At 42.1% G+C, this 27,916-nt stretch overlaps 1 protein-coding gene and 1 pseudogene across 1 annotated transcript; one reads left to right on the top strand and one right to left on the bottom strand.

The window, feature by feature from the left end:
• Window positions 1-2,902: 2,902 nt before the first annotated feature.
• Window positions 2,903-14,628, top strand: LOC120052717 (annotated as a pseudogene).
• A 639-nt stretch (window positions 14,629-15,267) lies between these two features.
• ano9b (anoctamin 9b) lies at window positions 15,268-27,660 on the bottom strand. Its single transcript, XM_039004641.1, has 24 exons — window positions 27,459-27,660; window positions 24,614-24,685; window positions 24,358-24,480; window positions 23,977-24,119; window positions 23,832-23,881; window positions 23,672-23,730; window positions 23,408-23,487; window positions 22,163-22,297; window positions 21,920-22,013; window positions 21,763-21,823; window positions 21,578-21,660; window positions 21,238-21,342; window positions 20,947-21,111; window positions 20,833-20,869; window positions 20,572-20,683; window positions 20,028-20,085; window positions 19,812-19,909; window positions 19,353-19,549; window positions 18,989-19,141; window positions 18,753-18,897; window positions 17,553-17,675; window positions 17,196-17,289; window positions 16,713-16,825; window positions 15,268-16,550 (listed from the first exon to the last, which is right to left on the bottom strand). The coding sequence occupies exons 1-24, from the start codon at window positions 27,480-27,482 to the stop codon at window positions 16,517-16,519; spliced, it is 2,358 nt and encodes a 785-aa protein (XP_038860569.1). The 5' UTR covers window positions 27,483-27,660; the 3' UTR covers window positions 15,268-16,516.
• Window positions 27,661-27,916: the final 256 nt, after the last annotated feature.

The raw sequence follows: 27,916 nt of genomic DNA on the forward strand, positions 1-27,916 counted from the left end.
TATCTTTCCGATTTGGTCCTGCCGTACATACCTACACGTACGCTACGGTCACAAGACGCAGGCCTCCTTACTGTTCCTAGAATTTCTAAGCAAACAGCTGGAGGCAGGGCTTTCTCCAACAGAGCTCCATTTTATATGGAATGGTCTGCCTATCCACGTGAGAGACGCAGACTCTGTCTCGACCTATAAGTCTTTATTGAAGACTCATCTCTTCAGTAGGTCCTATGATTGAGTGTAGTCTGGCCCAGGAGTGTGAAGGTGAACGGAAAGGCACTGGAGCAACGAACCGCCCTTACTGTCTCTGCCTGGCCGGTTGCCCTCTCTCCACTGGGATTCTCTGCCTCAAACCCTATTACAGGGGTTTACTGGTGCTCTTCCATGCCGTCCCTAGGATGGGTGCGTCACTTGAGTGGATTGAGTCACTGACGTGATCTTCCTGTCCGGGTTGGCGCCCCCCCCCCCCCCCCCCCCCCCCCTTGGGTTTGTGGCGTGGCGGAGATCTTCGAGGGCTATACTCTGCCTTGTCTCAGGATGGTAAGTTGGTGGTTGAAGATATATCCCTCTAGTGGTGTGGGGGCTGTGCTTTGGCAAAGTGGGTGGGGTTATATCCTGCATGCTTGGCCCTGTCCGGGGGTATCGTCGGACAGGGCCACAGTGTCTCCCGACCCCTCCTGTCTTAGCCTCCAGTATTTATGCTGTGAAGGTTTATGTGTCGGGGGGCTAAGGTCAGTCTGTTATATCTGGAGTATTTCTCATGTCTTACCCGGTGTCCTGTGTGAATTTAAGTATGCTCCCTCTAATTCTCTCTCTCTTTTTCTCTTTCTCTCTTTTTCTTTCTTTCTCCTTTATTTATTTCTTTCTCTCTCTCGGAGGACCTGAGCCCTAGGACCATGCCTCAGGACTATCTGGCATGATGACTCCTTGCTGTCCCCAGTCCGCCTGATCGTTCTGCTGCTCCAGTTTCAACTGTTCTGCCTGCGGCTATGGAACCCTGATGTGTTCACCGGACGTGCTACCTGTCCCAGACCTGCTGTTTTCAACTCTCTAGAGACAGCAGGAGCGGTAGAGATACTCTGAACGATTGGCTATGAAAAGCCAACTGACATTTACTCCTGAGGTGCTGACCTGTTGCACTCTCTACAACCACTGTGATTATTATTATTTGACACTGCTGGTCATCTATGAACATTTGAACATCTTGGCCATGTTCTGTTATAATCTCCACCCGGCACAGCCAGAAGAGGACTGGCCACCCCTCATAGCCTGGTTCCTCTCTAGGTTTCTTCCTAGGTTCCGGCCTTTCTAGGGAGTTTTTCCTAGCCACTGTGCTTCTACACCTGCATTGCTTGCTGTTTGGGGTTTTAGGCTGGGTTTCTGTACACCACTTTGTGACATCAGCTGATGTAAGAAGGGCTTTATAAATACATTTGATTGATTGATTGATTGACTACATAATCAATGACAGCAGCCTGTTCATGAGAGAAAGTTAATAACATACAGTGCAGGCTATGCTAAGGTCAACACTTTTAACCCTCTGGTCCAACCACACACTCATACAAAATCTTCACCAAACAAAACCAGTACATTGACATCAAACCCATTGATATCACTATAACAATTTTGGGCCCTGACAGTTTGTGATTCATTTAGACACATTTGGTTTAAAAATGTTCTCACATCTTCACTTCTAACCTAGCCTCTCCTCTTTGACACATCTTTCGCTCCGTCTTCATCACTATCCCATACTTCCATCTAAGTCGGGCCAGGGCGTGGAGTATTAGGGAAGGGTTAAATCAGGGGTGAGCCCTCAGAGCTCAGCACTTCTTAGTCTAAAACCACCACCTCCCTAAAAGACCTGAGATTTCAGGAAAAGAGAACAGACGAACTAGATCTAACTGAAGGTAGAAGGAATACTGAAAGAAGACAGAAAATATTTTAAACACTCTGGCAAAGGATACTTAAACCTATTATGATGGTGAGTCCCTTAATCTGACTATGCTGGGGTGTTTGGATTATCTGATGGGATAATGATACATGTAAGCCTTGTGAGCATCTTATTGTATCTTGCACCACACAGCGCCTACATTAGGTACCTACAACTGGGCATGGGTCAAAGATGGTAAGGTATGCAATGTTGGTTCAGAAGGAGATGACATGGTCTCAAATGATGTCCTGTCTTTTCATAGCTAATTAATAGGCTAATTAATAACTTCAATTCACATCAATTCAGTAGTGAGGGAAAAACAAGATAATACAGTATGCTGCCTGCCTTGGCCTAAAGCTAGAATCCATCATTGAAACAATAACAAAACGGTCACCAGGCTTGTGTTGTGGTAAAAAGTCGAGGGATGGGCTTGGAGAAATATAACCACTCTCAAATTCATAGACAGAGCTATGGATTCAACGACTGACCATACACGACCTCAAAAGTATAGTTTTATTAAACACGTTTTGAGTCTATACAGTGTTTGTTTCCAGATTTATTTTGCATATTACCTATAATCAATTACAATATGACTGAAATAGTTTAGTTAGTCAAAAAGCAGATTTTCTGTGTTGAAATCGTGAGAGCGTACCCCAACAACAGAATATTGTGGGCAAATACCGGTCATTAAAAAGAATCATACCAGTAGACCGCTGATTGGCAAGCATTGAGATAGCCTACAAGTTTGAGGTGGGGTTTTTGAAGTGTTTTATGCTTTGGCCACAAATACGAGTATATACGAGGATAGAAGAAAGGTGTAGCAGGGTGATCTGCGTGCCTTTGGGAATTATTGAGTGCATGAGTCTGCCACTTTATACATAGGAGCTGGGCGTCATTTACACATAATAACGAACTAGGGACTCTATTTGATTGTCCTCTGTCAATTTTAAAGGATTGTTTCAATTTGTGGTTATCGCAATGAGTGCGACTGTTGCTTCAGAGAGCTGCTTACTGTCCGCCCTACAGCGCGACACCGCGGTCACCACTTATGCAGTCCCGTCCGATGTGCAGTTGGGACCGAGGGGTTCCATAATGGACGAGGTGGAAAGGGCTAAGAGGGTTCAACAACAAGTCTATTTGCGCCTCGCCGAAAAGACGTATTCTACCCTCACACAGCTGAACGGCTTGAACAGCATTTCCCCAGGTGGGCAACTTATTTTACGTTTTAGCTTGTGTCCCATTTTAGAAATGTGCGGCATTTGTTTTTCAATTTAAAAGCACACACGAATTACCAGCTGTGTGTAGACCAGACCAAATACTCATGAAAAAAGTTGGAATTCTTTAAATTACACCCTTATGGAAGATGGCTCAACCCTACTCTTTCAACACAAGTCCAGTCCAAATATACTATGATCTGTTTTCCTTTGACGTACAAAACATGTAAAGGGTCATTTTATCATTGGTAGCCTAAAGACTTGTCAATATTGATTGATTATTATTGTATTCTAATCAGTGAAACTAGTCCTTGTCTTGGCAGACTGGTCTTGCTGGTACCAGATGGATGGGGTTAGGGGCTTATAGTGTGGTGTGAGTAGTCATATTAAGGTACAGCGGTTTCCCGTAAGACCACGACCATCCATTACTCTCTCCTACGTGCCATAAAATGCGGCCCTGTGGGTGTTTCATAACATGCAGGGGCAAGGTAACACATCTGAGTGATCTGACCAATGGTCCTCACGCTCTGCAGTCATGGTGTCAACAGATGCTATGCCAAACCAGTAAAGCATTCAATCTGTCTTGCCAGATGCCAAACAGTAATTCTGTATATAAAAAGTTATTTAAACACAGATGCTTTTACACAGAAGATGTGATATTCTGAAAAAGCATAACATTTAGTCACAGCCAGGAAATATCACTGCATGTGGCAATGAACCATCTTATGTGAGTGACACATTCCTTTTCATGGGTTTGTCATTCACATCTTACAAGGCTATGGCACCCGAGGCTTTAGATTTTAGCAAAAGTTTGATGCCTATACACTATGAACAAGTAACAGTCACATGGCTCATTGTCACGTTCCTGACCTGTTTTCCTTTGTCTTGTATTTATTTAGTTGGTCAGGGCGTGAGTTGGGTGGGTTTGTCTATGTGTGATTTTCTATGTTGGGATTTTGTGTTCGGCCTGGTATCATTCTCAATCAGAGGCAGCTGTCAATCGTTGTCCCTGATTGAGAATCATATTAAGGCAGCCGGGGTTTCACGTGTGTTTTGTGGGTGTTTGTTCCTGTGTCTGTGTCTGTGGCACCACACGGGACTGTTTCGTTTTCGTTCGTTTGGTTAGTCTGTTCCTGTTCTTCGTGTTTATGTAAGTTCACATGTTCAGGTCTGTCTACATCGTTTTGTAATTTTCCAAGTGTTTTTCGTATTCGTCTTTGCTTTAATAAATATTCATCATGTCTTCACAACACGCTGCATTTTGGTCTGATCCCTACTCCTTCTCCTCGAAAGAGGAGGAGGAAGATTATGAAAGCGTTACACTCATAAGTGACAGAAGATAAACTCAGCTAATTATTGAAGAAAGGGGTAGTATTTAGTCTCTGAGCTTTTGATCCTTGTGCTGACTGATTTAACACTTTTAAAGATTATTTCATGCCCAATACTATTAGAAGGAATATTTAGCTGGATTCCTCAAAATGGTTACACAGTTTGAGAATGTTTATTTTTTTAACACTAGAATGATATCCTCAGGTAGCTAGTTTAGTGGGCAATGTTTTGAGCATGTCAATTTCGGTTAGTTGACACTTTATGACATTATTTCTTTTACAGGATTAGGGAGGGAAATGATGCACAATACAGTATAATATGATAAAGTATAATGGTAGTTTTGAACTGCTAGTCATGGTGGATATTGATAACATAAAGCTCTGATTAAAAAAAGTGGGACCCTCCGATGGTTGGACACATGTTCCATACATTCAGCTCTTCGGAATGGGTTATCAGTAGCACCAAGCTGCTCAGCTCATGTTCTATTTTGGACAGCGTTGGTTGGGTTGGGTTGGATATTGTGGTCAGATGGTGTCTCAGAAAGAACTACGTGAAACCAACACATAAATCAGTCAGCTGCCTGTGTTTTGCAATGAGAACGCAAACAACTTTGGTTGGGAAAACTATACTGTTAATTATAGTGCTGTTATAAACTAATTAAGAATGTTTTTTTGATTGAAAACATACAGTGATACTAGGCCTATTTCACTCAGCAGTGAAGTACATGCCCAACAATTTATCATATTCGTGTGTATGTGTGTGTAAGTAAAACTCATAATGGAGGGGATATTGGGAATATAATGCATAGTTTATTTGACAAAAGCTTATGTTATGGCAAGTCCTATTCAAACTCAACAGGGGGCGATAATACTGTCTCAAATGACAAACAACATCATATTATCACACTGTTGCCATGGTGATACAGTCAAAACATACAGTGCTTCCATACACAGTAAGAAAATTTTATTTTTATGTCCTGTTATGCACTCTCTCACAAAACAAAGAGTCTCCCAAAGGTATACTACCCTGCTTGCTTAGTCCATCATTATCTTGTTTCTTCCCTCAATGTTTCTATATCTCAGTACAGTGCAACTCAGTACAACTCAGTACAGTGCAACCAGTGTTAGGCTAATCCCCTGGGTGTGTGTTTACATTTCTACATGTTTGCTGCTTGTCTTGGTGTACAGCTGAGGCTGATATTGTTGTTGTTTTTCATGCACAAACATAGTAACCATGAGTCCAAATAGCAAAGAAAGTGGCAAGAAGCTAATCAGAGTCATCATTTGTCACACTTTTTGGTAACAAGAACAGGTGCTTTGCAAGACAGGTTATAGCTTCATTAATATGTAATTAGACTAATTACGAAGTTGTAATCTCAGGAGAAAGTTGTGGTTGCATTCTGTCTAAGACAAAGTCTTTCTCTATCCACATGTAGACCATTGTAGCACAATGAGATACAACACGTACAACCCCGGATTCAGCTCTAAGTCAATGGTGTATAACACAGGGAGCAGGACCATGAAGGTGAGTACGGTAGGACTTCATATTTTCTAATGTTTAGTTGTGTTTATTTTTGCCTTCATGATAAACCCTAATCTAACAGCCCCAAAGTCCTGCTTTTCTAGCTGATTGCCATGCCACCTTTGTTCCTTATCTAAACCAGGAGAGATATGTGTTAAAAAAAGAAGCTCCACAGTCCTACCACAGTGGCACACTTCACAGCTGCACCCTCACAGCACATACATGCAGTATTTCACAGGGTCCTACCATAACTATGTTTAGATGAGACACAGGAACAAAAATCTCTGGACAGGATTCTACTCCCCAAAGAGTCTAAAAACATCTTACCCATTACCTAATTTTTTAGACTAGACAGTTTGGCCAATGTTTGCTTTTTAGGGATTATTATAGTGTAGATAGTTAAGTGTAACAGTGTCCTCTCTGTATGTCCTCTAGATGCCCACAGTATCCCAGCAGTACTTGGGAGGTGGGTACAGATACAGAATCAGCCAGCCTCCAGTCAACACTGGCTCTCTCCACCATGACGACATCCAGCTGGGTGGCTACCAGACCAGCCGGACGAGGACCACCAGGTCCAGATCATTTTGTCAGGCTGACCAAGAGGCAGTGGTCCAGGGTGTGTACTTCATTGCCCGAAATGGAATTGACTGTTTAAACTAAACTGAGTTCTCCATGCTCTTATCAAAAATCCATTGTAATATATAATTTGTTGTCTTGTTATGGCTTAGTAAGTCAGCCTGATAGTCATATAGACTGGCCCACCCTGTCGACAGGTGCGTCTGCTGAAGGGTGTCCCAGCCCTGGTGCAGCTCTTCAGCAGTGACAGCCAGGAGGTCCAGCGCTATGCTACAGGCGCTACACGCAACCTCATCTATAAGAACATGGACAACAAGGCGGCCCTCATTGAGGCTGGGGGAGTAGCCAAGCTCATCGGTGTCCTGAACGAACCAGATGAGGAGCTTCACAAGAACATCACTGGTAAGATCATCTATATACTTTAACAATCAGCTTGGATCTCAAACTAAGTTACAATTTTAAAGTTCAAGGAAATACTGTGTCAGTATGAGAGCAACAAAAGCAAAACAGTCAAAGTGACATGTCCCCAATCAGAGATTCAAATAAACACTTTCTTTCAATTAGAGTCCAACATAAAGTTAATAAAGTTTAAATCCCAAATAGAATATATTTTTAGTAGTGATGGATACCGATATGGAAAATCTATTTCAATGCCATTTGCTTTTTTTCTAACCAATATCAATATCCTATCAGTTTTATGAATAACATTGCTACTGTGTGAATGTTTTATTTTCTGTTTACTTCTACGGCTTTGAGAAGTCCAGACAAATGACATTTTGGGGGGGGGAAAGTCAACCCAGCTCCTTCATTTATTGAATCAGATGGCTCATTCATCACATAGCCCACTGATATTGCAAACTACTTTAATTACTTTTTCATTGGCAAGATAGCAAACTTAGGGATGACATGCCAGCAACAAATGCTGACACTATATATTCAAGTATATCGGACCAAATTATGAAAGACAAGAATTGTACTTTTGCATTCCATGAAGTCAGTGTGGAAGAGGTGAAAAAATGGTTGTTGTCTATCAACAATGACAAGCCACTGGGGTCTGACAATCTAGATGGAAAATTACTGAGGATAATAGCAGACGATATTGCCACTCCTATTTGCCACATCTTCAATTTAAGCCTACTAGAGAGCATGTGCCCTCAGGCCTGGAGGGAAGCTAAAGTCATTCCACTACCCAAGAATAGTAAAGCCCCCTTTACTGGCTCAAATAGCCTACCAGCCTGTTACCAACTCGAGGTGGACCGATTAATCGAAATGGCCGATTAATTAGGGCCGATTTCAAGTTTTCATAACAATCGGAAATCGGTATTTTTGGACACCGATTTGGCCGATTAAAAAAATATATAAATATTTTTTTTACACCTTTATTTAACTAGGCAAGTCAGTTAAGAACACATTCTTATTTTCAATGACGGCCTAGGAACGGTGGGTTAACTGCCTTGTTCAGGGGCAGAATGACAGATTTTTACCTTGTCAGCTCGGGGATTCAATCTTGCAACCTTACAGTTAACTAGTCCAACGCTCTAACCACCTGATTACATTGCACTCCACGAGGAGACTGCCTGTTACGCGAATGCAGTAAGAAGCCAAGGTAAGTTGCTAGCTAGCATTAAACTTATCTTATAAAAAACAATCAATCATAATCACTAGCTAACTACACATGGTTGATGATATTACTAGTTTATCTAGCGTGTCCTGCGTTGCATATAATCGATGCGGTGCGTATTCGCGAAAAAGGACTGTGTTGCTCCAATGTGTACCTGACCATAAACATCAATGGCTTTTCTTAAAATCAATACACAAGTATATATTTTTAAACCTGCATATTTAGTTAATATTGTCTGCTAACCTGGCTCGTTGTGAACTCTGTGAAGACGATTTCTTCCTAACAAAGACAGCCAACTTCGCCAAACGGGGGGAGATTTAACAAAAGCGCATTTGCGAAAAAAAGCACAATCGTTGCACGACTGTACCTAACCATAAACATCAATGCCTTTCTTAAAATCAATACACAGAAGTATATATTTTTAGACCTGCATATTTTGCTAAAAGAAATCCAGGTTAGCAGGCAATAATATAATATTATAATAATTTCCAGGTGAAATTGTGTCACTTCTCTTGCGTTCATTGCACGCAGAGTCAGGGTATATGCAACAGTTTGGGCCGCCTAATTTGCCAGAATTTTACGTAATTATGACATAACATTGAAGGTTGTGCAATGTAACAGGAATATTTAGACTTATGGATGCCACCCGTTAGATAAAATAGGGAACGGTTCCGTATTTCACTGAAAGAATAAACGTTTTGTTTTCGAGATGATAGTTTCCGGATTTGACCATATTAATGAGCTAAGGCTCGTATTTCTGTGTGTTATTATGTTATAACTAAGTCTATGATTTGATAGAGCAGTCTGACTGAGCAATGGTAGGCACCAGCAGGCTCATAAGCATTCATTCAAACAGCACTTTCGTGCGTTTTGCCAGCAGCTCGTTGCTGTGCTTCAAGCATTGAGCTGTTTATGACTTCAAGCCTATCAACTCCCGAGATTAGGCTGGTGTAACCGATGTGAAATGGCTAGCTAGTTAGCGGGGTGTGCGCTAATAGGGTTTCAAACGTCACTCGCATCACTCGCTCTGAGACTTGGAGTGGTTGTTCCCCTTGCTCTGCAAGGGCCGCGGCTTTTGTGGAGCGATGGGTAACGCTGCTTCGAGGGTGGCTGTTGTCGATGTGTTCCTGGTTCGAGCCCAGGTACGGGTGAGGAGAGGGACGGAAGCTATACTGTTACACTGGCAATACTAAAGTGCCTATAAGAACATCCAATTGTCAAAGGTATATGAAATACAAATCGTATAGAGAGAAATTGTCCTATAATTCCTATAATAACTACAACCTAAAACTTCTTACCTGGGAATATTGAAGACTCCTGTTAAAAGGAACCACCAGCTTTCATATGTTCTCATGTTCTGAGCAAGGAACTTAAACGTTAGCTTTTTTACATGGCACATATTGCACTTTTATTTTCTTCTCCAACACTTTGTTTTTGCATTATTTAAACCAAATTGAACATGTTTAATTTTATTTGAGGCTAAATAGATTTTATTGATGTATTATATTAAGTTAAAATAAGTGTTCATTCAGTATTGTTGTAATTGTCATTATTAGAAAAAGAAAAAAAAAAGAAATCGGCCGATTAATCGATATCGGCTTTTTTTGGCCTCCAATAATCGGTATCGGCTTTGAAAAATCATAATCGGTCGATCTCTATTACCAACCCTTAGTAAACTTCTAAATTTTTGGACCAGATACAATGCAATTTCACAGTAAATAAATTGACAACAGAATTTCAGCATGCTTATAGGGAAGGACACAAGCATAGCACTTACACAAATGACTGATGATTGGCTGAGAGAAATTGATGATCAAATTATTGTGTGGGCTGTCTTGTTAGACTTCAGTGCAGCTTTTTACATTATTGATCATAGTCTGCTGCTGGAAAAACGTATGTGTTATGGCTTTACACCCCCTGCTATAATGTGGATAAAGAGTTACTTGTCTAACAGAACACAGAGGGTGTTCTTTAATGGAAGCCACTCAAATATAATACAGTTAGGATGTACACAGAGAGCTAATATTAATAATATGCATGTCAATTTCTCCTGGCTGAAAGTGGAGGAGAGATTGACTTCATCACTACTTTTATTTACCCGAGCTGTCTGCCTAAACTACTGGCACACAGCTCGGACACCCATGCATACCCCACAAGACATGCCACAAGAGGTCTCTTCACAGTCTCCAAGTCCAGAACAGACTATGGGAGGCACACAGTACTACATAGAGCCATGACTACATGGAACTCTATTCCACATCAAGTACCTGACGCAAGCAGTAAAATTAGATTTAAAAACACCTTATGGAACAGCGGGGACTGTGAAGCCACACACACACACACACACACACACACACACACACACACCACACACACACACACACACACACACACACACACACGGATTTAGTACTGTAGATATGTGGTAGTGGTGGAGTAGGGGCCTGAGGGCACACAGTGTGTTGTGAAATCTGTGAATGTAATGTTTTTAAAATTGTATAAACTGCCTTAATTTTGCTCGACATCAGGAAGAGTAGCTGCTGCTTTGGCAGCAATTAATGGGCATCCATAATAAATACAAATACAAACTGCTTGCTGTGTGAATATTCTACGGGTTTAACCTACCTAACCACTTTGGATACAATGAAAAGCCAGGTGATGCCCCATCAGCAGGAGGTTAAGTTGAGAGAGTTTTGTGCTTGCACAAATAGTAATGTATGTTTGTTTTTACATAATTGTGTAAGGTAACAGCAAGCAAAAACAGATATTGATATCAAATTTAATTATCAATATTGTTGCCCAACACACATTTTTAGGCTATATATTTGTATCACTCAGGTGCTGAAGATCCTATCAAGTATAACGGCGCATAATTCTTGTCTGCAGAGAGAGAATCTTTCTATACACAGGTTGAGCATGTGGACTGGTAGTAACTATGTAATAAATCAAATGTATTTATATAGCCCTTCGTACATCAGCTGATATCTCAAAGTGCTGTACAGAAACCCAGCCTAAAACCCCAAACAGCAAGCAATGCAGGTGTAGAAGCACGATGGCTAGGAAAAACTCCCTAGAAAGGCCAAAACCTAGGAAGAAACCTAGAGAGGAACCAGGCTATGAGGGGTGGCCAGTCCTCTTCTGGCTGTGCCGGGTGGAGATTATAACAGAACATGGCCAAGATGTTCAAATGTTCATAAATGACCAGCATGGTCAAATAATAATAATCACAGTAGTTGTCGAGGTTGCAGCACCTCAGGAGTAAATGTCAGTTGGCTTTTCATAGCCGATAATTAAGAGTATCTCTACCGCTCCTGCGGTCTCTAGAGAGTTGAAAACAGCAGGTCTGGGACAGGTAGCACGTCCGGTGAACAGGTCAGGGTTCCATAGCCGCAGGCTTTTTTTTGCTGAGTTTAGAAATAATATTTCCCATTACAGATCCGTAGAAGGTCCAAAAGGCTTCTAACAGCTTCTGCCCCCAAGCTATAAGACTCCTGAACAGCTAATCAAATGGCTACCCGGACTATTAGCATTGTCCCCCCCCACCCTAATTTTTACGCTGCTGCTACTTTCAGTTTATTATCTATGCATAGTCACTTTACCTCTACCTACATGTACATATTACCTCAATTACCTCCACTAACCGGTGCCCCCGCAGATTGACTCTGGACCGGTACCCCCTGTATATAGCCTTGCTACTGTTACTTTTTTGTTACTCCTTAATTATTTGTAATTTTTTCAATTTGTCTTATTTTTTATTTAAATTATAAAAATAAAAAACGTTTATTTTAGTAAATACTGTCCTAACACTGTCCAATATTTTCTTAAAACTGCATTGTTGGTTAAGAGCTTCTAAGTAAGCATGTTGTATTTGGCGCATGTGACCAAATAACATTTGATTTGATATTAATACATTTGATATTATTTATTGGCCACATAGAAAATAGGCTCCCAAGGGTTTACTTTGGCATCATATGACATGAATCCCACTGTGATAATAGTGATTATTTAGACCTATTGAAGTTAAATAATTTGGATGTCAGGTTATCAGCACACACTCTATCCTGGTCATAGAGGCCATTTTTGTGTATCCGACGGAGTGGTTCAATAGACCCTCTCTCTCCTCTGTCTGTCCTGCAGGTATTCTGTGGAACATGTCCTCTAAGGAGAGTCTGAAGGAGAGGTTGGCCAGAGAGACATTGAGTGAGCTCACAGAGATGGTGCTGGTGCCCCTGTGCAGTGGTGGAGATTCAGAGCTGATCCGTCAGAGTCCATCTGAGGCAGACATCTTCTACAACACCACAGGCTGCCTGAGGTAGCTATACCTATCTGCCTACATGTTGTATACATACACACTGTACACGGACTGATACATGTACTGTATACAACTTCTCTGTACTCTCTTCCTCTGTTCAGGAACCTGAGCTCAGTGAATGAGAGGACGAGGCAGCAGATGAGAGACATGCGAGGGCTGGTGGACTCGCTGGTGGCCTACATCCAGAACTCCCTTCAGGATGAGAAATCAGAGGACAAAGTACACCTCAACTGTTCTATCTATGTCACATTATTGTGTGTTTCTTTCACAACTTGATTCTTTTTCTGGGCATGTTCTTTCAGGTCAAACCCTTTTCCCTGATTTAATATCTCATTTGATTTGATCTTAAATACTATAGGCTTCAGCAACTCATTGGTTCAGCTGGGGTAGAGTGAGAGCCAATCAAAGTATCTGTACAGTTCATCATTAGTGGTACTGTTTGTATTATCTACCAGACAGCCAGACTGGTCATGCTGTGGCCTATCTGCTGTGCCTTATGTAACGCAGGCTGCTCTGAGAGACACAATGGCCACCAGTGTTTCCATCTCACCCTCTCCCTCTCTCTCTCTTGCTCTCTCCTTCTCTCTCTTCCCCCCCTCCCTCCATCTTTGTATGTGCTTGCAGGGTGTAGAGAATGCAGTGTGTGTCCTGAGGAACCTGTCTTATCAGCTGTACAGTGAGATCCCTCCCTCAACCCTACTGCAACTGGAGGGGCTGTTTCACCCCACAGAGCAAGAAGGCAAAATAGGTAGGTGTCATTTACACAAGGCAAACCCAAAAGAAATATCAAATTACAGCTAAACATCAAGACACTGAAACATGTACAGTATGTCGTCATGCAATCCTGATGGATATGGGACCATGATATGTTTTTTCTGTAATGAATCTCTCCCCCTGATCTCTATAGCGACGGAACCAGGAACTGTCCACCTCAGAGGTGGCTAAGCAGCCGAAGGGGGCGGAGTGGCTGTGGCACCCCCAGGTGGTGGGGCTGTATAACCGCGTGCTGCAGCACTATGAGACCAACACGGCAACACGAGAGGCTGCAGCACGGGCCCTGCAGAACATCACAGCCGGAGAGACCAGGGTAGGTCCCACCCCTCCTCTCCCCCACGGGCTGACCTAGCTATCACTTTCACCATGACAGGCTACTTATGCTTCATTCAGATTTACAGTTCAACTGAAAATGTACTCAACACTAGTGTTGAATTCCCCTTCCTCCTTGTGTATCAGTGGGCGTCAGTGCTGAGTTGGGTGGCTTTAGAGCAGGAGCGGATACTGCCTGTGGTGCTGGACCTCCTGCAGACACAAAGCGACCAGGAGATGCGTTCCCTCACTGGCCTCCTGAGGAACCTGTCCCGACACAGCAGAAACAAGGACGACATGGGTGAGACTCAACCCCCAGTACCCCACACTGTTCATTTCTACCTCTGTCTCTCCTGCCCACAACCTTGTATCCATCCATTCCATTCATATTAATCACAGTAATTCCCCTTATAAGGAGACTTTAAAGAATGGCTACATCTCACCCTTCTGACCTCCAGCTACGAAGGTAGTGAACGTTCTGGTAACCAAGCTCCCCAGTGATGGCCACCAGAAGGAACCCTCCGGTGAAGTGGTGGTCAACATATGTGCAACCCTCAACAACCTGGTTTCAGGCAGCTCACTAGCAGCGAGAGACATCACCTTCTTTGATGGATTCCCCAAACTTGTTGCAATCAAGTCTTCCCACAACAACAGGTTAGTGAATCTTGTCTCTCAGTGTTCTTGGTTTGTTATTCATTGTGTCTGCTTTTTATTTCCAATTTCCTGTCTGGCTCCTGTTGTGTTTGACTGTGTTTTTCACCTACTATAGCTGAGGGATGCTGAAGGCTGCCAAGGCTGCTTCCACAGTACTCTTCAACATGTTCCAGTAAAACAAGCTGCATAAAGATTATAAACAGGTGAGGCTAACACCATTTAACATAGACATTGTGATAGATGGGATTGGAGAGCAGGAAACAGGGTCATTTGGCCTCTTCCATTGTGCATGGCCCTCTGGTTCTTTATTTTCTTTATGGCCTCTAATGGTTAGTCTAACTCTTTTTTTTTTACTCAGCATTCTCCCCTCCCCCTCCCCTGGATCCACTGATATCCCCCATAGTTCTTTGGCACAGCAAATATAAATATTTTCACTAAAGCTGTTAATTATTACATTTTCATGGAAGTGTATTTTTCTTGTGGCCCTTAGGAATCCTCATTCTGTGCAGGTACTACGGTTATCAGTTCAAGTTTATACAATCTAGTTATCTGTTATCGGTTATATATTTAGACTAGCTTTTATATCATGGTTTTCTTTGCTTGAGTTGTTTTGGGGTTTATTGAACAGGACCAGTAAAACACCTTGGTTTGGTGGTTGGCAACTGGACAGTCCTCTCCTTTGTGCTATAGTGCTACTTGAGTTTGTAGTGCAGTGTCTTGTCCCTTGTTTCCTTGGATGGTCAGTTAAATGGTATGTTTGGAATCTGACAGTGGAATGCTGGGAGCAGTCATTGATTGTCTCTTGCAAGACAATGGCTGTCTGATATTTTGTACAGAGAAAAAACAATCTTCAGTTGACACTTGTAAACACTGTTTTGGACGATACCAGAATCGTGAAAAATTGCCATTCCAACAACAGTACAATATCCATAGGTATTGGCTCATATCATTTCTGAATTATACTTTGCAAAAACTCTTGCTCATACACAACATAAAGCAACGCTATGTTTGAATTTAAAAAGGGATTAAAAAAAATATTTTTTTTATTTCAAATAAAGAAATAATGCAGTGGATTAAAAGGAAAGTCAAGAGATGCATAATTATATAACAAAGATATGTGACTTTGTGATTCTATATGTTGAGAGAACATAGGTTACTAAAAGCATGTAAACAGTAAACATCAGTACAGTATTTGCAAAACAGGATGTCACACCCTTACCCAAAATTAAACTACCGCAGTTCTTTGTAAAACATGAATATTGGCCAGAGTAAGGGAGTCAATACATTTCAACTCAGATTTTCCATTTGTATGTCATGTACAGTTTGTGAAAGAAAATTAACCACAACTCTGTTACTGTATAGGTATCCCTGCTAGGTTAACCTAATGTAGCAGGCATAAAATACATCTACACACTGAAGAAGGTTGAAAAGTCTGTACGCTATCCCTGATGCAGCGAAAATACGTTTAAAAAAAAAAAATTAAGTCATCTTTATGCAACATATTTTTGTGTACGGACTCATCACACCTTTTAAGTTATCTGATTTCACACGTTTTACACACCAACCAAACTTCTGAAAGACTGCGATGGTCCCCTTTTGATTAGGAAAATTAAATTCCTGAAACTAGATCCCTACATACTGGTCTTGACGAGAAGAAAAAAACGTTATCTTCTGCACTGTTCAACCAATCCGGTAAATGTGGAGGAGGAGTTAAGATGGAGTGTCGCCTTGTTACGTCCAAAAGTGGAAGTTGCGTCACAGGCTCTCTTTCCATATCCCCTGAAAACTGGAACATCTGGTTGTTGGGGACTCGGCTGAGGCTACTACAGGGTCATCAGTCATTCAAGAAAATACAATGTTATATGGACCTCTTCTTAAGAACCACAGTTGTGGTTTAGCGTCTGGTATCTGGGGTTAGTCTGTCAGTCTATTGGTTCATTTATATTGGGGTACCCTTGCTTATATGTGAAATAGAGTTTGGAGCCGTCTAATCCTCGTAGAAACTTGTCGCCCCGATCGGCTATTAAGATACGTTTGCATGCGCCACGGGTGGCCATTAATCACACCGGTATAAACAGTGTGTTGACCATGTGGGGGAAAACTCAGAGGTTTGGGAGATGAGGCTGTCCTACCTCTCATAACGACCAGGCGCTAACTATGCTGTAAGATGCTGATCTCAGGTCAGTGCAGAGAGCATAATTTTTAATGTGTCCTTTTTCAAATCTTCAAAGTCATGTGTCATGCTGGTCATGTCTCAGGATGTCCCTCCGTTGCGGTCATCACACATCTGTGGACTGGCTGTACTTCATATACCTGTCAACACAGACAACATTCCTTTTAATCAGATCATGGAAATCACTATGGGGATAATAAGTTCCATGCAGATGAAGTACAGCAACACTAATGGTAACACTTTATAATACATGTTCATACAAGGAATATTGTGGTAGTCTATAACCATATGTTTTAACTCACTGTAGTTCCTCTTTGAGTCTACTGAGTTTATCCTTCAGTCTGTCGTTCTTCACCAACATGGGGGAGTCAGGCACAAACCAGGCAGCAATGAATTTAAAGATGACCACTACATGCTACAGAGAGAGGTGAAAGACAGACAGGCTTGTTCAATCATATCCGTGATATTTGGCATTGCTCAATGGCCATTTGGAGCAAGGATAAGGTTTTGACAAAACCCTAAACTCACCTTTTTAGCTTGGCCTTTAACAAGAGATTTTATTGTTTTAGACATCCTTTGTGTTTGCTTTTACATCTTTAGTTTTATTGTAAAGTGTGTCACAATTTTAAATAACGTTTGATTTGAAGATTTGATCATGGGTGCAGAGCTTAATTAAAATCAATAAGATCGAATTCAGTGATTCCTGATGTGCCAAAACTATACTGAAAATAATCAAAGTAGTTTGATGTAAATACACATATTCACAGATGCAAAGAAAGACATACCTCAAATAGGACAACGAAGGCAAAGCGTAAAGCCATGATGAGCCAGTACTGGGAGGTGAGGCTGTAGTCAACATCATTTCTGTAGTCTTTATAGCTGGGAAAACACACCAGTTTCACCATCAACAATCTCTCTCAACAACTACTGGTATCACTGGACTGGGTTTCTTTCTGTTTGTGACTGCACTGACTCTAGCTACATGTATGGATGCCTGAGGAGAATTGGTTGCTTTGGTTTCTGATTATTCAAACACTTCGTTAATATAAACAGTGAAATTAAGAGATGGGCAGTAGGGTTGAGACAGGCTTTGGTAAATAGTAGCTTCCGTAGTGACCTAGTTGTGCCTCACAGATGCCCACCTGCATTGTGTAACATTGAAGCCGCTCTCTGTGATCAGTTGACTGGGGAAAAAGTCATTCCGCACGCTCAGGTCTGTTATATGAGCAGTGGATAGGGTGTCGTTGATATAGCCCTTCATACAGCTATAAGGGGGGAAAAAGGGATTATGGTCATATAAAACAAACCTGCAGTACCCTTCTCCAACTCACGAGGTTTTATGCAGATAACCGTTAAGAGAACCCCAAAAATAATGCCCCACGAATCAGCACAAAACATACATTTAAAAGCATACAACTTAGTTTGCTTATACAAAATCATAATTCCATATCCAATTGTCTGGGAATTTGGAAACAGAACTAAATTGCGAGCCTTTTTCACAACCAGCTTGAAGGGCAAACAAATAGTCACATGGTAACATGACGAGTCAGTATTATTACAACTTTAGGATGTCCTTGACATCTGCCACCAGTGTTTACCCACAGTGCTTTGTTTCATATGCAAATATACCCATTTGTCCACAGTATGGCAGACCCATTACTTATGCCAATAAAGACTAAACTAGGGAACTGTTGAACTCTGCCTTACAAAGCCTTTGGAACAGTTTTAATAAAGAATGTATTATTTTATTTATCTCCCCAATTTTCGTGATAGCCAAATTGGTAGTTACAGTCTTGTCCCATCCCTGCAACTCTCGTATGGACTCGGGAGAGGCGAAGGTCGAGAGCCATGCATCCTCTGAAACACGACCCTGCCAAGCCGCTCTGCTTCATGACACACTGCTCGTGTAACCCGGAAGCCAGCCGCACAAATGTGTCGGAGGAAACGCCGTACAACTGGCAACCGTGTCATCGTCCATGCGCCTGGCCCGCCACAGGAGTCGCTAAAGCACAATGGGACAAGGACATCCTGGCCGGCCAAACCCTTCCCTAACCCGGATGACGCTGGTCCCATTGTGAGCCGAATAATGGGTCTCCCGGTCGCGGCTGGCTGCAACACAGCCCAGGATCGAACCAGGTTCTGTAGTGGCCCCTCAATCACTGCAATGCAGTGCCTTGTGCCACTCGGGAGGCTCGAATGTAGTCTATCAGATGACATTATCTACATTATTACTATGGCATTCATTGCTTTAAGAGTCCAGACAATGCTCTGTGAAAGGTCTACACTACTGTAGGTGCAACCCATGCACCAGTCACTGCACAAGGTGCTACAGTAGAACTTACTGTACATCAGCTTCTCCGTTGGCACAGGGTCCGTAGTGGTAGCGATAGACCAGCCGAGGGATGAAGTCTGAGGACACCCCAATGACTAGCCCATTGGCAATGACAGCCAGAACACCAATAGCTTCCAGAACTTTGGTCCATATACCTGAGGAATCATATTAAGGGATGAGCATACAAGCCCCAACAAAAACATGGTAAGGAGTTTACCAGATTTTACATATACTGTTTTAACTCACCAATATCATTGGTTTTCTTGGAGACTAATCTACGTTCCAAGCTGACCATCTTGATGGCATCCAGACGGATCTCAAAGATATTGTTGATGAGGGCCAGTAGAGGGGCCAGAGGGAAGGCCGCCACAAAGATGGTGGTGAAACTGAACTGAAGAACTGCATGAGGAGAAGAGTGTAATAACACAACAGAGATTTAACATTCAAGACGGGATTGGGAAGTCAATAAAAACAACTGGGCAGAATCATTGAACATAAAAGAGACCATGAATCACAGTGTAAGAGAGAGATAGAGAATCATTTTGGTGAAATAAATAAAGACATTGGACTTAGAGAGACAATGAGACATCCATGGAAGGTAGCGATGTACCCATTTCCAGAAACTCATTGAAGAGACTGAAAGAGTTGACGTCATTCAGATCGTAGTTGCGCAGCCAATCACGCAGCTTGCAGATATCACATGGGTCATGGCCCATCTCCACTTCGCGACATGCATTTTTGTAGCAGTGGCCACACTTCCTCTCCAGCTTCTTAGTTGTAGTCCTTCTGAAGTAACTCTTGAACCAGCTGCACAACAACATAGGACAGCCTAAAGTGAGAAAGTATGATGCTCCACTTTGGATGTCTAATTCAGTTAATTAGAATTCATTCAATTCATTAACTAGAATTCATTTTTACATGGGGTTTTATCGTCTGACTGACAGTCAAATGTTTATTTGCATTACCAAAAGCTTATTCAACACATCAAAGGGCTTATTCAACCTATTCATTTCCTCAGAATGTATCTATGTTAAACAGGTAGATAATCATAGCTATATACTGTACTTACGGCACAGTAAACTCAAAGATGTTATTCAGTGTCTGTTTGAGCAACATGATGACGGCCATTTGAATGAAGAGGTCAGTGAGGCAGCCACTGGGATGACACTGGCAAGGACAGGAAAAGGCAGATATGGTAACAGTATAAAGCCAATCCAAACCGTTCAACCATGTCATAATCCCATGTTAAGTAATACTTTTTTTTAAATGGTGATGAGCTACCCACCTCCTCCAATCTCCATTTACCAGAAATACGAACATAGCTGCCTGGGCGACCATTTATCCTATGCACAAGAACAGTGTGTTAGATTCATTAAATGTAAACATTTCAAATTCTTACACCTTTATGGTTCAGGATTCAAACATTTCAAGGATCACAGATACATGGACACTTGTGGATACAGAAAGCACCTTCTCCATACAGCTAGGCTGCCCATGACAGCTGACACAGAGCAGTACCTTACCAACAGGTTTTCCCTTGGTTTTAGGCTAGTCTGCAATCTTTTATTTAACCAGGCATGTCAGTTAAGAACAAATTCTTATTTACAATGACGGCCTACCCCGGCCAAACCCCTAACGATGCTGGGCGCCGCCCTATGGGACTCCCAATCACGACCAGTTGTGATACAGCCTGGAATTGAACCAGGTTCTGTAGTGGTGCCTCTAGCACTGAAATGCAGTGCCTTAGACCGCTGCACCACTCGGGAGCCCCATGTACTGTCAGCCCGATCAAATATTAACACTACACACACACACGTTACACTCAGTACCTGCCCAGGAAAAATGCCACATATATGAGTGAGGAGAAGAGGGTGAAGAACTGGAAGGTAAACATCTTAACAGTGAAGCTCCTCTCAGTGGCCGCAAATGACTGTGTCTTCTCTGCAGGCAAGAGCAGCAACATTAACTTCATTCACTGACTCACTTAGCCAAGTACAATTCCATCTGATGGAATTACAGAGATGAACATGTACATGTTTGATTGTAAATGAAAATGTTCAATGCAAACATATGTGCCTCTTCAGACTCACCTATCTCACACAGCTTGAAGGCCACCGCCTTGTTGACCTATCCGGGTAAGAGAGGAGAGGAGTTAGGGACTGTGCATGTCTACATGACTTAGAGGGGTTGCTGGTTAAACTTACTCTGGTCATAACTTGCATGGTAATGTAGTGTAGTACAGCACCCAGCATTACTGCTACAGTGTTGGCATTGTCCCTTACAAACGCCAATGTTCCCTCTGACAGCTGCACAGCAGCAACCACACGGAACACCACCAAAGCCTGGGTTAGCCCGATGATCAGAACCAACTGGTAAAAGAACACACACAGTGAGAGGACAATATTGACTGAACCGGAGCTAAACACTGGTATGGCCCAGGATGAAAACTGCTATGTCTGTGATGCAATATGGCACTGAGTGACTGACGGACTGACCATGAGAGTGACCAGCACCAGAACTAGAGTGCTGCGCAGATAAGAATGGCGAAACTCTTTGGGATGGCAGTGTGGATCATTGACTACTCCCAGGATGAGCTCCTCCTGCAGGCCAGATGGAACAATATTCAGGATTATACCACAGCATGAGTCTGAGGTCACATCAATCACACAATAGGTCCCTACCATAAGATGACAGTAATCAACGGGACATTATTTTAGTTATTTGAAAGAGTATATGATTGGGTAATATCAATGAGTAACAGACAACCTAAATCATGCTATAGTATACAGTATATCCAGACATATAATGGTTTCTTAAGCCTAAGTGAAGCCATACCTCTTCCTCACACCAGTCAAAGACTTTCCATTTGGACACAAACATTGCTTTGTGTCTCTTCCACAGCTCCAGAAAAATGGTAGCTGGAAAAATAAAAAGGACGAGTCATGACAATGTCAAGATTTATCTGAATTAAAAATGTATTGGATGGAAATAATCAGTTTTATCCTGTGTGAGAGACTTACCCCAGACTGCCATGAACATAGCAAAGAAGACCGTTCCCTCATTGTCAAACAGATGACTCACCTGCACACAAGACACATTTTGAACATACAAACTTTATTAACTATTTTTTTAAATAGTAAAGTTTCCAATGCAGTATGGTAGAATGACATGAGTTACCTTGGCATAGGTACAGGTGTCACGCAGTTGCCATACTTGACACCATTTGTCACACCTCGGGCACATAACGGTGTCAGACTCACAGACCTCCTTTCTGTAATATGAAGACACACAATGCACCTTCAGAAACACATGAGAGTTTTAAAGAGGAGCAACTCCATGTAACCTATTTTTTCTTCCTACTAAAATGTCAGCACCAATCAGCTTAATAAAGAGTTTGGCTCAGTGGGTCTGTCAACTCACATGAGGGGGCTGGTGTTAAAGAAAGCCAGTGCATACAGGAACACAATCACACCCAGAATGGCTGCAGGGACCAGCAGGATGGTGTACAAGCCCAACCAAAGGTAATACAGAGCCACCTTCTCTCCAAAGTAACTCCTGACAGATAAAGATACATTTCAGTTTGCATGTTCAAATTCAAACTAGGAAATGGACATTCCTATTCAGTTAACACCCCTTACTAGGTTTCCAGGGGGATTAAAAAATATTTTTAATTAACATGTAGTTCAGTTTCATCTTGATAATTTCCCTTTCACACCACTGAGGTAAATGACATGTTGTATTGCTCTTTGCATGCTATATATTTAAGCAATAAGGCACGAGGGGGTGTGGTATATGGCCAATATACCATAGCTAAAGGCTGTTCTTAGCTGGTTCAAACTAAGCTTGATGATGAGTTGGTTATTTGAATCAGCTGTGTGGTGCTAGGGCAAAAACCAAAACATGCACCCAGGGGCGGCCCCAGGACCGAGTTTGGGAAATCCTGCTTAAGGTAAGCACATCACATTTAGCTGCATCGGCAAACCCAAAGTTCTGTGTGGATATAACCACTAGCTGACATACTTCCTGGAAACAGAGTTAATTGCTTTGAAAGTGAGATAGACCTTTTCTTATTTGGGCAAAAGTCTGTTCTCCACCCTCTTTCCCCAGTCCTTTCTCCTCGTTGACCCTGAAACCGATAATTGGTCAAGGAGAGTGACAATGTTTTGTAGGAAACGGAAGATGGTCCTCCCTTCCTCGATTGCCTCCTTTTGGCATGGAAGCACAAGTGAATCCTACATGATTCCTTCGCGCAAGAGTTTTAATCTTCCACACCCACTTTGAAATCAGCTATCGTTTTCTTGAAGGAGAAAAGCATGCAAACATTTAAAAACAATATTCTATTGATCATTTCATCTCCAACGTGTCTTGCACAACTAGCTAGCTACATTTGTTTTAATCACTGTATACATTTACTTGGGGATTCCACCCTGTAAACGTAATTTACGTCCATGTGCTATTGCACAAGGAGTCTTATTTCATACAAGCACAATTTTGTCCACTTTCCCCCTTCTCGACGCCTCTCCTCGATTACCTATGACCTTTTTCAAAAGTAGGCCAGAGAGGACGGAGGTGAGAGGATGCAGGAGTTGAGCAAATCCAATTGAGGAAAAGCCACTGTGAAACCAAAAGACACAGAAACACAGCAGGATATATAGAAGGTCTTACCTGACATCATCAACAGGCTGGGTGGTACAGAGAGCAGACCATCGTGCCCACTTTTGTTTCAACACCTTTTGCTTGTTCCTCTATAAAAACAGAAAGAGGCTCATACTGTAGATGTATTTCACAATCAATGAATTTCATATGGGCTACTTACAATCATACAAGGCATAAACAGCTACAATGCCCCTCAAAATTAAACAAGTAATCAGGTATACTAATAAGGTATACAGGTATATTAATTATTATTAAGGAGATGTTTTTTTTAACCTCATGCAGGCAGAATGTGGCCTCAAAGACACCCTTCTTCTGGAGCTCTCTGAGGTTCTCTGTTGTGTTGAAAGGAAAAAGAGGGTTAGGAGTGACGAACAATTGAAGTCAGGGACAAATATGTTGCTAAAGAGATCAATGGAGGGAGCACTTCACATACCTCCTGTGTTGATATGGGTGTGGTGTAGGATGTAATCCACTACTCTGATCCTGAAGAAAAAAAACAGGAAAAGGTGAGAGAACATGTTGGAATTTAATGTGTTTTGCGTATGGAATGGCAAGAGTGAGAGTTCAATGCATCTCACCTGGTTGAGTGAGGGATGATGACACATTTCCGGTCGCCGCTCCAGTTGCAAGCATCAGACACCTTTAGTAGGTACCTGTACTTGTCAAAGATCTCCTTCAGGGCCCGGACACCATAAAACACCTTGTCATCATGAACGATTTTCTGACACAAAAACAGGCAAAGTACATGATGAGCATTGAACGAGGTGAAATTGGATCATTTTGGGAGGATTGGCCATGATGTTACAGTATAACTTTCACACATTCTCTACAGTTGTACACATCCCAATAAAATATTGTACACATATTGTATACAAATATTGTACCCAATAAAGGAACATTGCTTCAACAACGCTCCATATAGAATTTAAACGTTTATTCAATCAAGTAACAAAACTCACTGTCACTTTCATGTTTTTCTTCCTCAGGTGGTCAATAAAAGCTATCTGCTTCAGAAACTTTGGGTGTTCTTGGTCCTCAACTTTGTCAGCAACTAGAACATAATCATATGTCCTCTGCTGGTGCTGTGGGAAACACACACAAGCTTTTCTGTATTCTAGGGACTGTGTGAATAATTATCACCTGTATGACTATGTATGGCTCTAAGTTATGAATGCGGTGAAATTAATAGATGGTGTGTGTTGCGTTGTCGCTTACCAGAGTTGGGAGTAATGCCTCCATGGTATTGTCAAAGCCATCCGTGTTTCGCTCCTGCAGCTCAATACCATCCTAAAACACAGGGTAGCATAGAGGAACAATGTGACATCTCTCTTGTGATACAAGGGCTGGCCCACCTCCCCACCTCACTGCAGTGGTCTGCCAGGCATGTGCCAGTCAGCATGGACCACAAGGAACCTCTCAGCTAACATAATGGTCAATGATGTGCCTTCATTCACTACAGCCAAATCGTCATTGTGGCTTCACTATCCTGTGTCGAAAAAAGGGATACTAGGCAAATTCCTTTTTACAGTTGGTCCATGAGATGTTAATAACACACATCTCTAAGCAGTGGGATAAAACAAATAAAGGCAACTGGGCCATCCCTCTTGCCATCTCTGTTGTTATGCAGGTTTCTCTCTAAAGCCTGTCAGTCTTTCACTTTCATTCTTCCAGACTCCCACAGGATTTTCCAGATTACAGGCCCCAACACGCCCATCAGTGAAAATGTTCCATAGACTCCTCACACTGATTGGCTGGGAGGGCTTGTAGGCTTTTGCAGTACAAAACGATGGGATTATTTAAACCTCAGAATATAACATTTATATTTTGTTCAAAGGCCACACTGAGTTCTATGCTCTGCTATGTCTCGAGAGACATGATCCAATCTTGACTGATCATATTTTGGAGGTGTGCCACTATTACCCTCTTTAGTGCAGTTGCATAAACTTTAATGAAATAGCCTGTTTCACCAGGAGCACAGCCAAGACCAGGCAAACGTTGAAAGGAGGCTGGCTCTGATGTAGGGTACTGTGTAGTGGATATGGCATGGATTGCCAGAGGAGAGGTGTCATACATCAGGCCTCAGCATCACATAAATCATAGACACTCTTCAGAGAAACATGGTCCATGGTAAAAAGCTGAGATGTGACAATTTCTCAAAGATCTGCATGCTTTAGATGAGGATCATGGTGGGAGACTGTTCAGCCGACTTTGAGTGAAGTTATGCTTGAAACCCAAAGGCCAGATAAGTGACCTTTAAATCTGAAATATTTGAAGTTGGTCTTGGATTTTTGTTAATTTATTTTAGCTGCTGCAATGATTCCAGCCTATACAGTGCCTTCGGAAAGTATTCAGACCACTTGACTTTTTCCATGTTACGTTACAGCCTTATTCTAAAATGGATTAAATAAAAACAACTCTTCAGCAATCGACACACAATACCAACACATAATGACAAAGCAAAAACAGGGATTTAGAATTTTTTGCTAATTTATTAAAAATTAAAACAGAAATACTTTATTTACATAAGTATTCAGACCATTTGCTATTAGACTCAAAATTGAGCTCAGGTACATCCTGTTTCCATTGATAGTCCACCTCAATTGATTGGACATGATTTGGAAAGGTACACACTTGTCTATAAGGTCCCACAGTTGACAGCGCATGTCAGAGCAAAAACCAAGCCATGAGGTCAAAGGAATTGTACGTAGAGCTCCAAGACAGGATTGTGTCGAGGCACAGATCTGGGGAAGCGTACCAAAACAAATCTGCAGCATTGAATGTTCCCAAGCACACAGTGGCCTCCATCATTCTTAAATGCAAGAAGTTTGGAACCACCAAGACTCGGGGGGAGAAGAGCCTTGGTCAGGGAGGTGACTAAGAACCCGATGGTCCCACTGACAGAGCTCTAGAGTTCATCTGTGGAGATGGGAGAACCTTCCAGAAGGACAACCATCTCTGCAGCACTCCACCAATCAGGCCTTTATGGTAGAGTGTCCAGACAGAAACCATTCCTCAGTAACAGGCACTACAGCCCATTTGCCAAAAGGCACCTAAAGGCTCTCACACCATGAGAAACCAGATTCTCTGGTCTCTTTGGCCTGAATGCCAAGCGTCACATTTGGAGGAAATCAGGCACCATCTCTACGGTGAAGCATGGTGGTGGCAGCATCATGCTGTGGGGATGTTTTTTAGCGGCAGGGACTGGGAGACTAGTCAGGATTGAGGCAAAGATGAACGGAGCAAAGTACTGCGAGATCCTTGATGAAAACCGTCTCCAGAGCGCTCAGGACCTCAGGCTGGGGAGAAGGTTCATCTTCCAACAGGACAACGACCCTATGCACACAGCCAAGACAATACAGGAGTGGTTTCGGGACAAGTCTCTATGTCCTTAAGTGGCCCTCCCAGAGCCAGGACTTGAACCCGATCTAACATCTCTGGAGAGACCTGAAAATAGCTGTGCAGCAACGCACCCCATCTAACCTGTAGGAGTTTGAGAGGATCTACAGAGAAGAATGGGAGAAACTCCCCAAATACAGGTGTGCCAAGCTTGTAGAGTCATACACAAGACTCGATGCCGTAACATAATGTGGGAAAAAGTCAAGGGGTCTGAATACTTTCTGAAGGCACTGTACATGGTCATACTACGAGGCAGAAAATAGTTTCAGGGAACCTCAGCTACAATGAGCCACAGTCTGTGTTCTCAGTCCAAATAAAACACCTGTAAAATGAAGGTGTGTGGGACGTTTGACCCACATCTAGTCCATAGATAAGGCACTGTAGACCACTTTTGTTACAGTAACATAACACAACTCAGTATACTCACACACAAACGTATTGATTTCTGCACAGGCTATAGCAAGACTGCAATACATTTTAACCAGCTATGACCGTAAACTCTAAAAAGCAGTTTCATTGCCATAATCCATGAGTGAGTATAACATTTTAAAAATACATTATTCCGTCCAACTGATTTTATATTCATTCAAAATACTGTAGGCTACATGAAAACATGTTTCCTAAACGGTTTGCAGGCGAGTTGTTTATAAATTATTTGCCTCACCTGCTCTGGATTCTTGAAGTACATGTTGCAATACGCTCGTAATCCAAATTGAGCGAATATTGATCACCATTCACATCTTCTGTCGTCGGGGGCCGTTTTCTTCATTACTCACGAAACGTTTACCCTTACTTCAGACATGGAGCTCTAATTATACTAAAAGTAAAATATTAAAAACTACTGTACTGAGCTAAAGATAAGTTGACTTCACTTCCGCGTTTCTGAGTCAAATGCTTTCAGGTAGGTAGCGTCACTGCTTCTCAAAAGGTGAGGCGCTGATATTGAGCGCTTCCCGTGGAATAGCAATGCGGCCATCTGGTCATAATAGGACAGTCGCTTAAAAGGGTTACAGTTAGTGACCAAAACTGAGTCTCTTTGCATCTCTCTACCTTTGAAAGTGCATGCAAATGATTGTGCTTTGCTTATCTGTGAAACCAACGAAATTATTTAATTATTTGACG

The sequence above is a fragment of the Salvelinus namaycush genome, chromosome 1, assembly GCF_016432855.1.
Source record: "Salvelinus namaycush isolate Seneca chromosome 1, SaNama_1.0, whole genome shotgun sequence".
Classification (NCBI taxonomy): domain Eukaryota; kingdom Metazoa; phylum Chordata; class Actinopteri; order Salmoniformes; family Salmonidae; genus Salvelinus; species Salvelinus namaycush.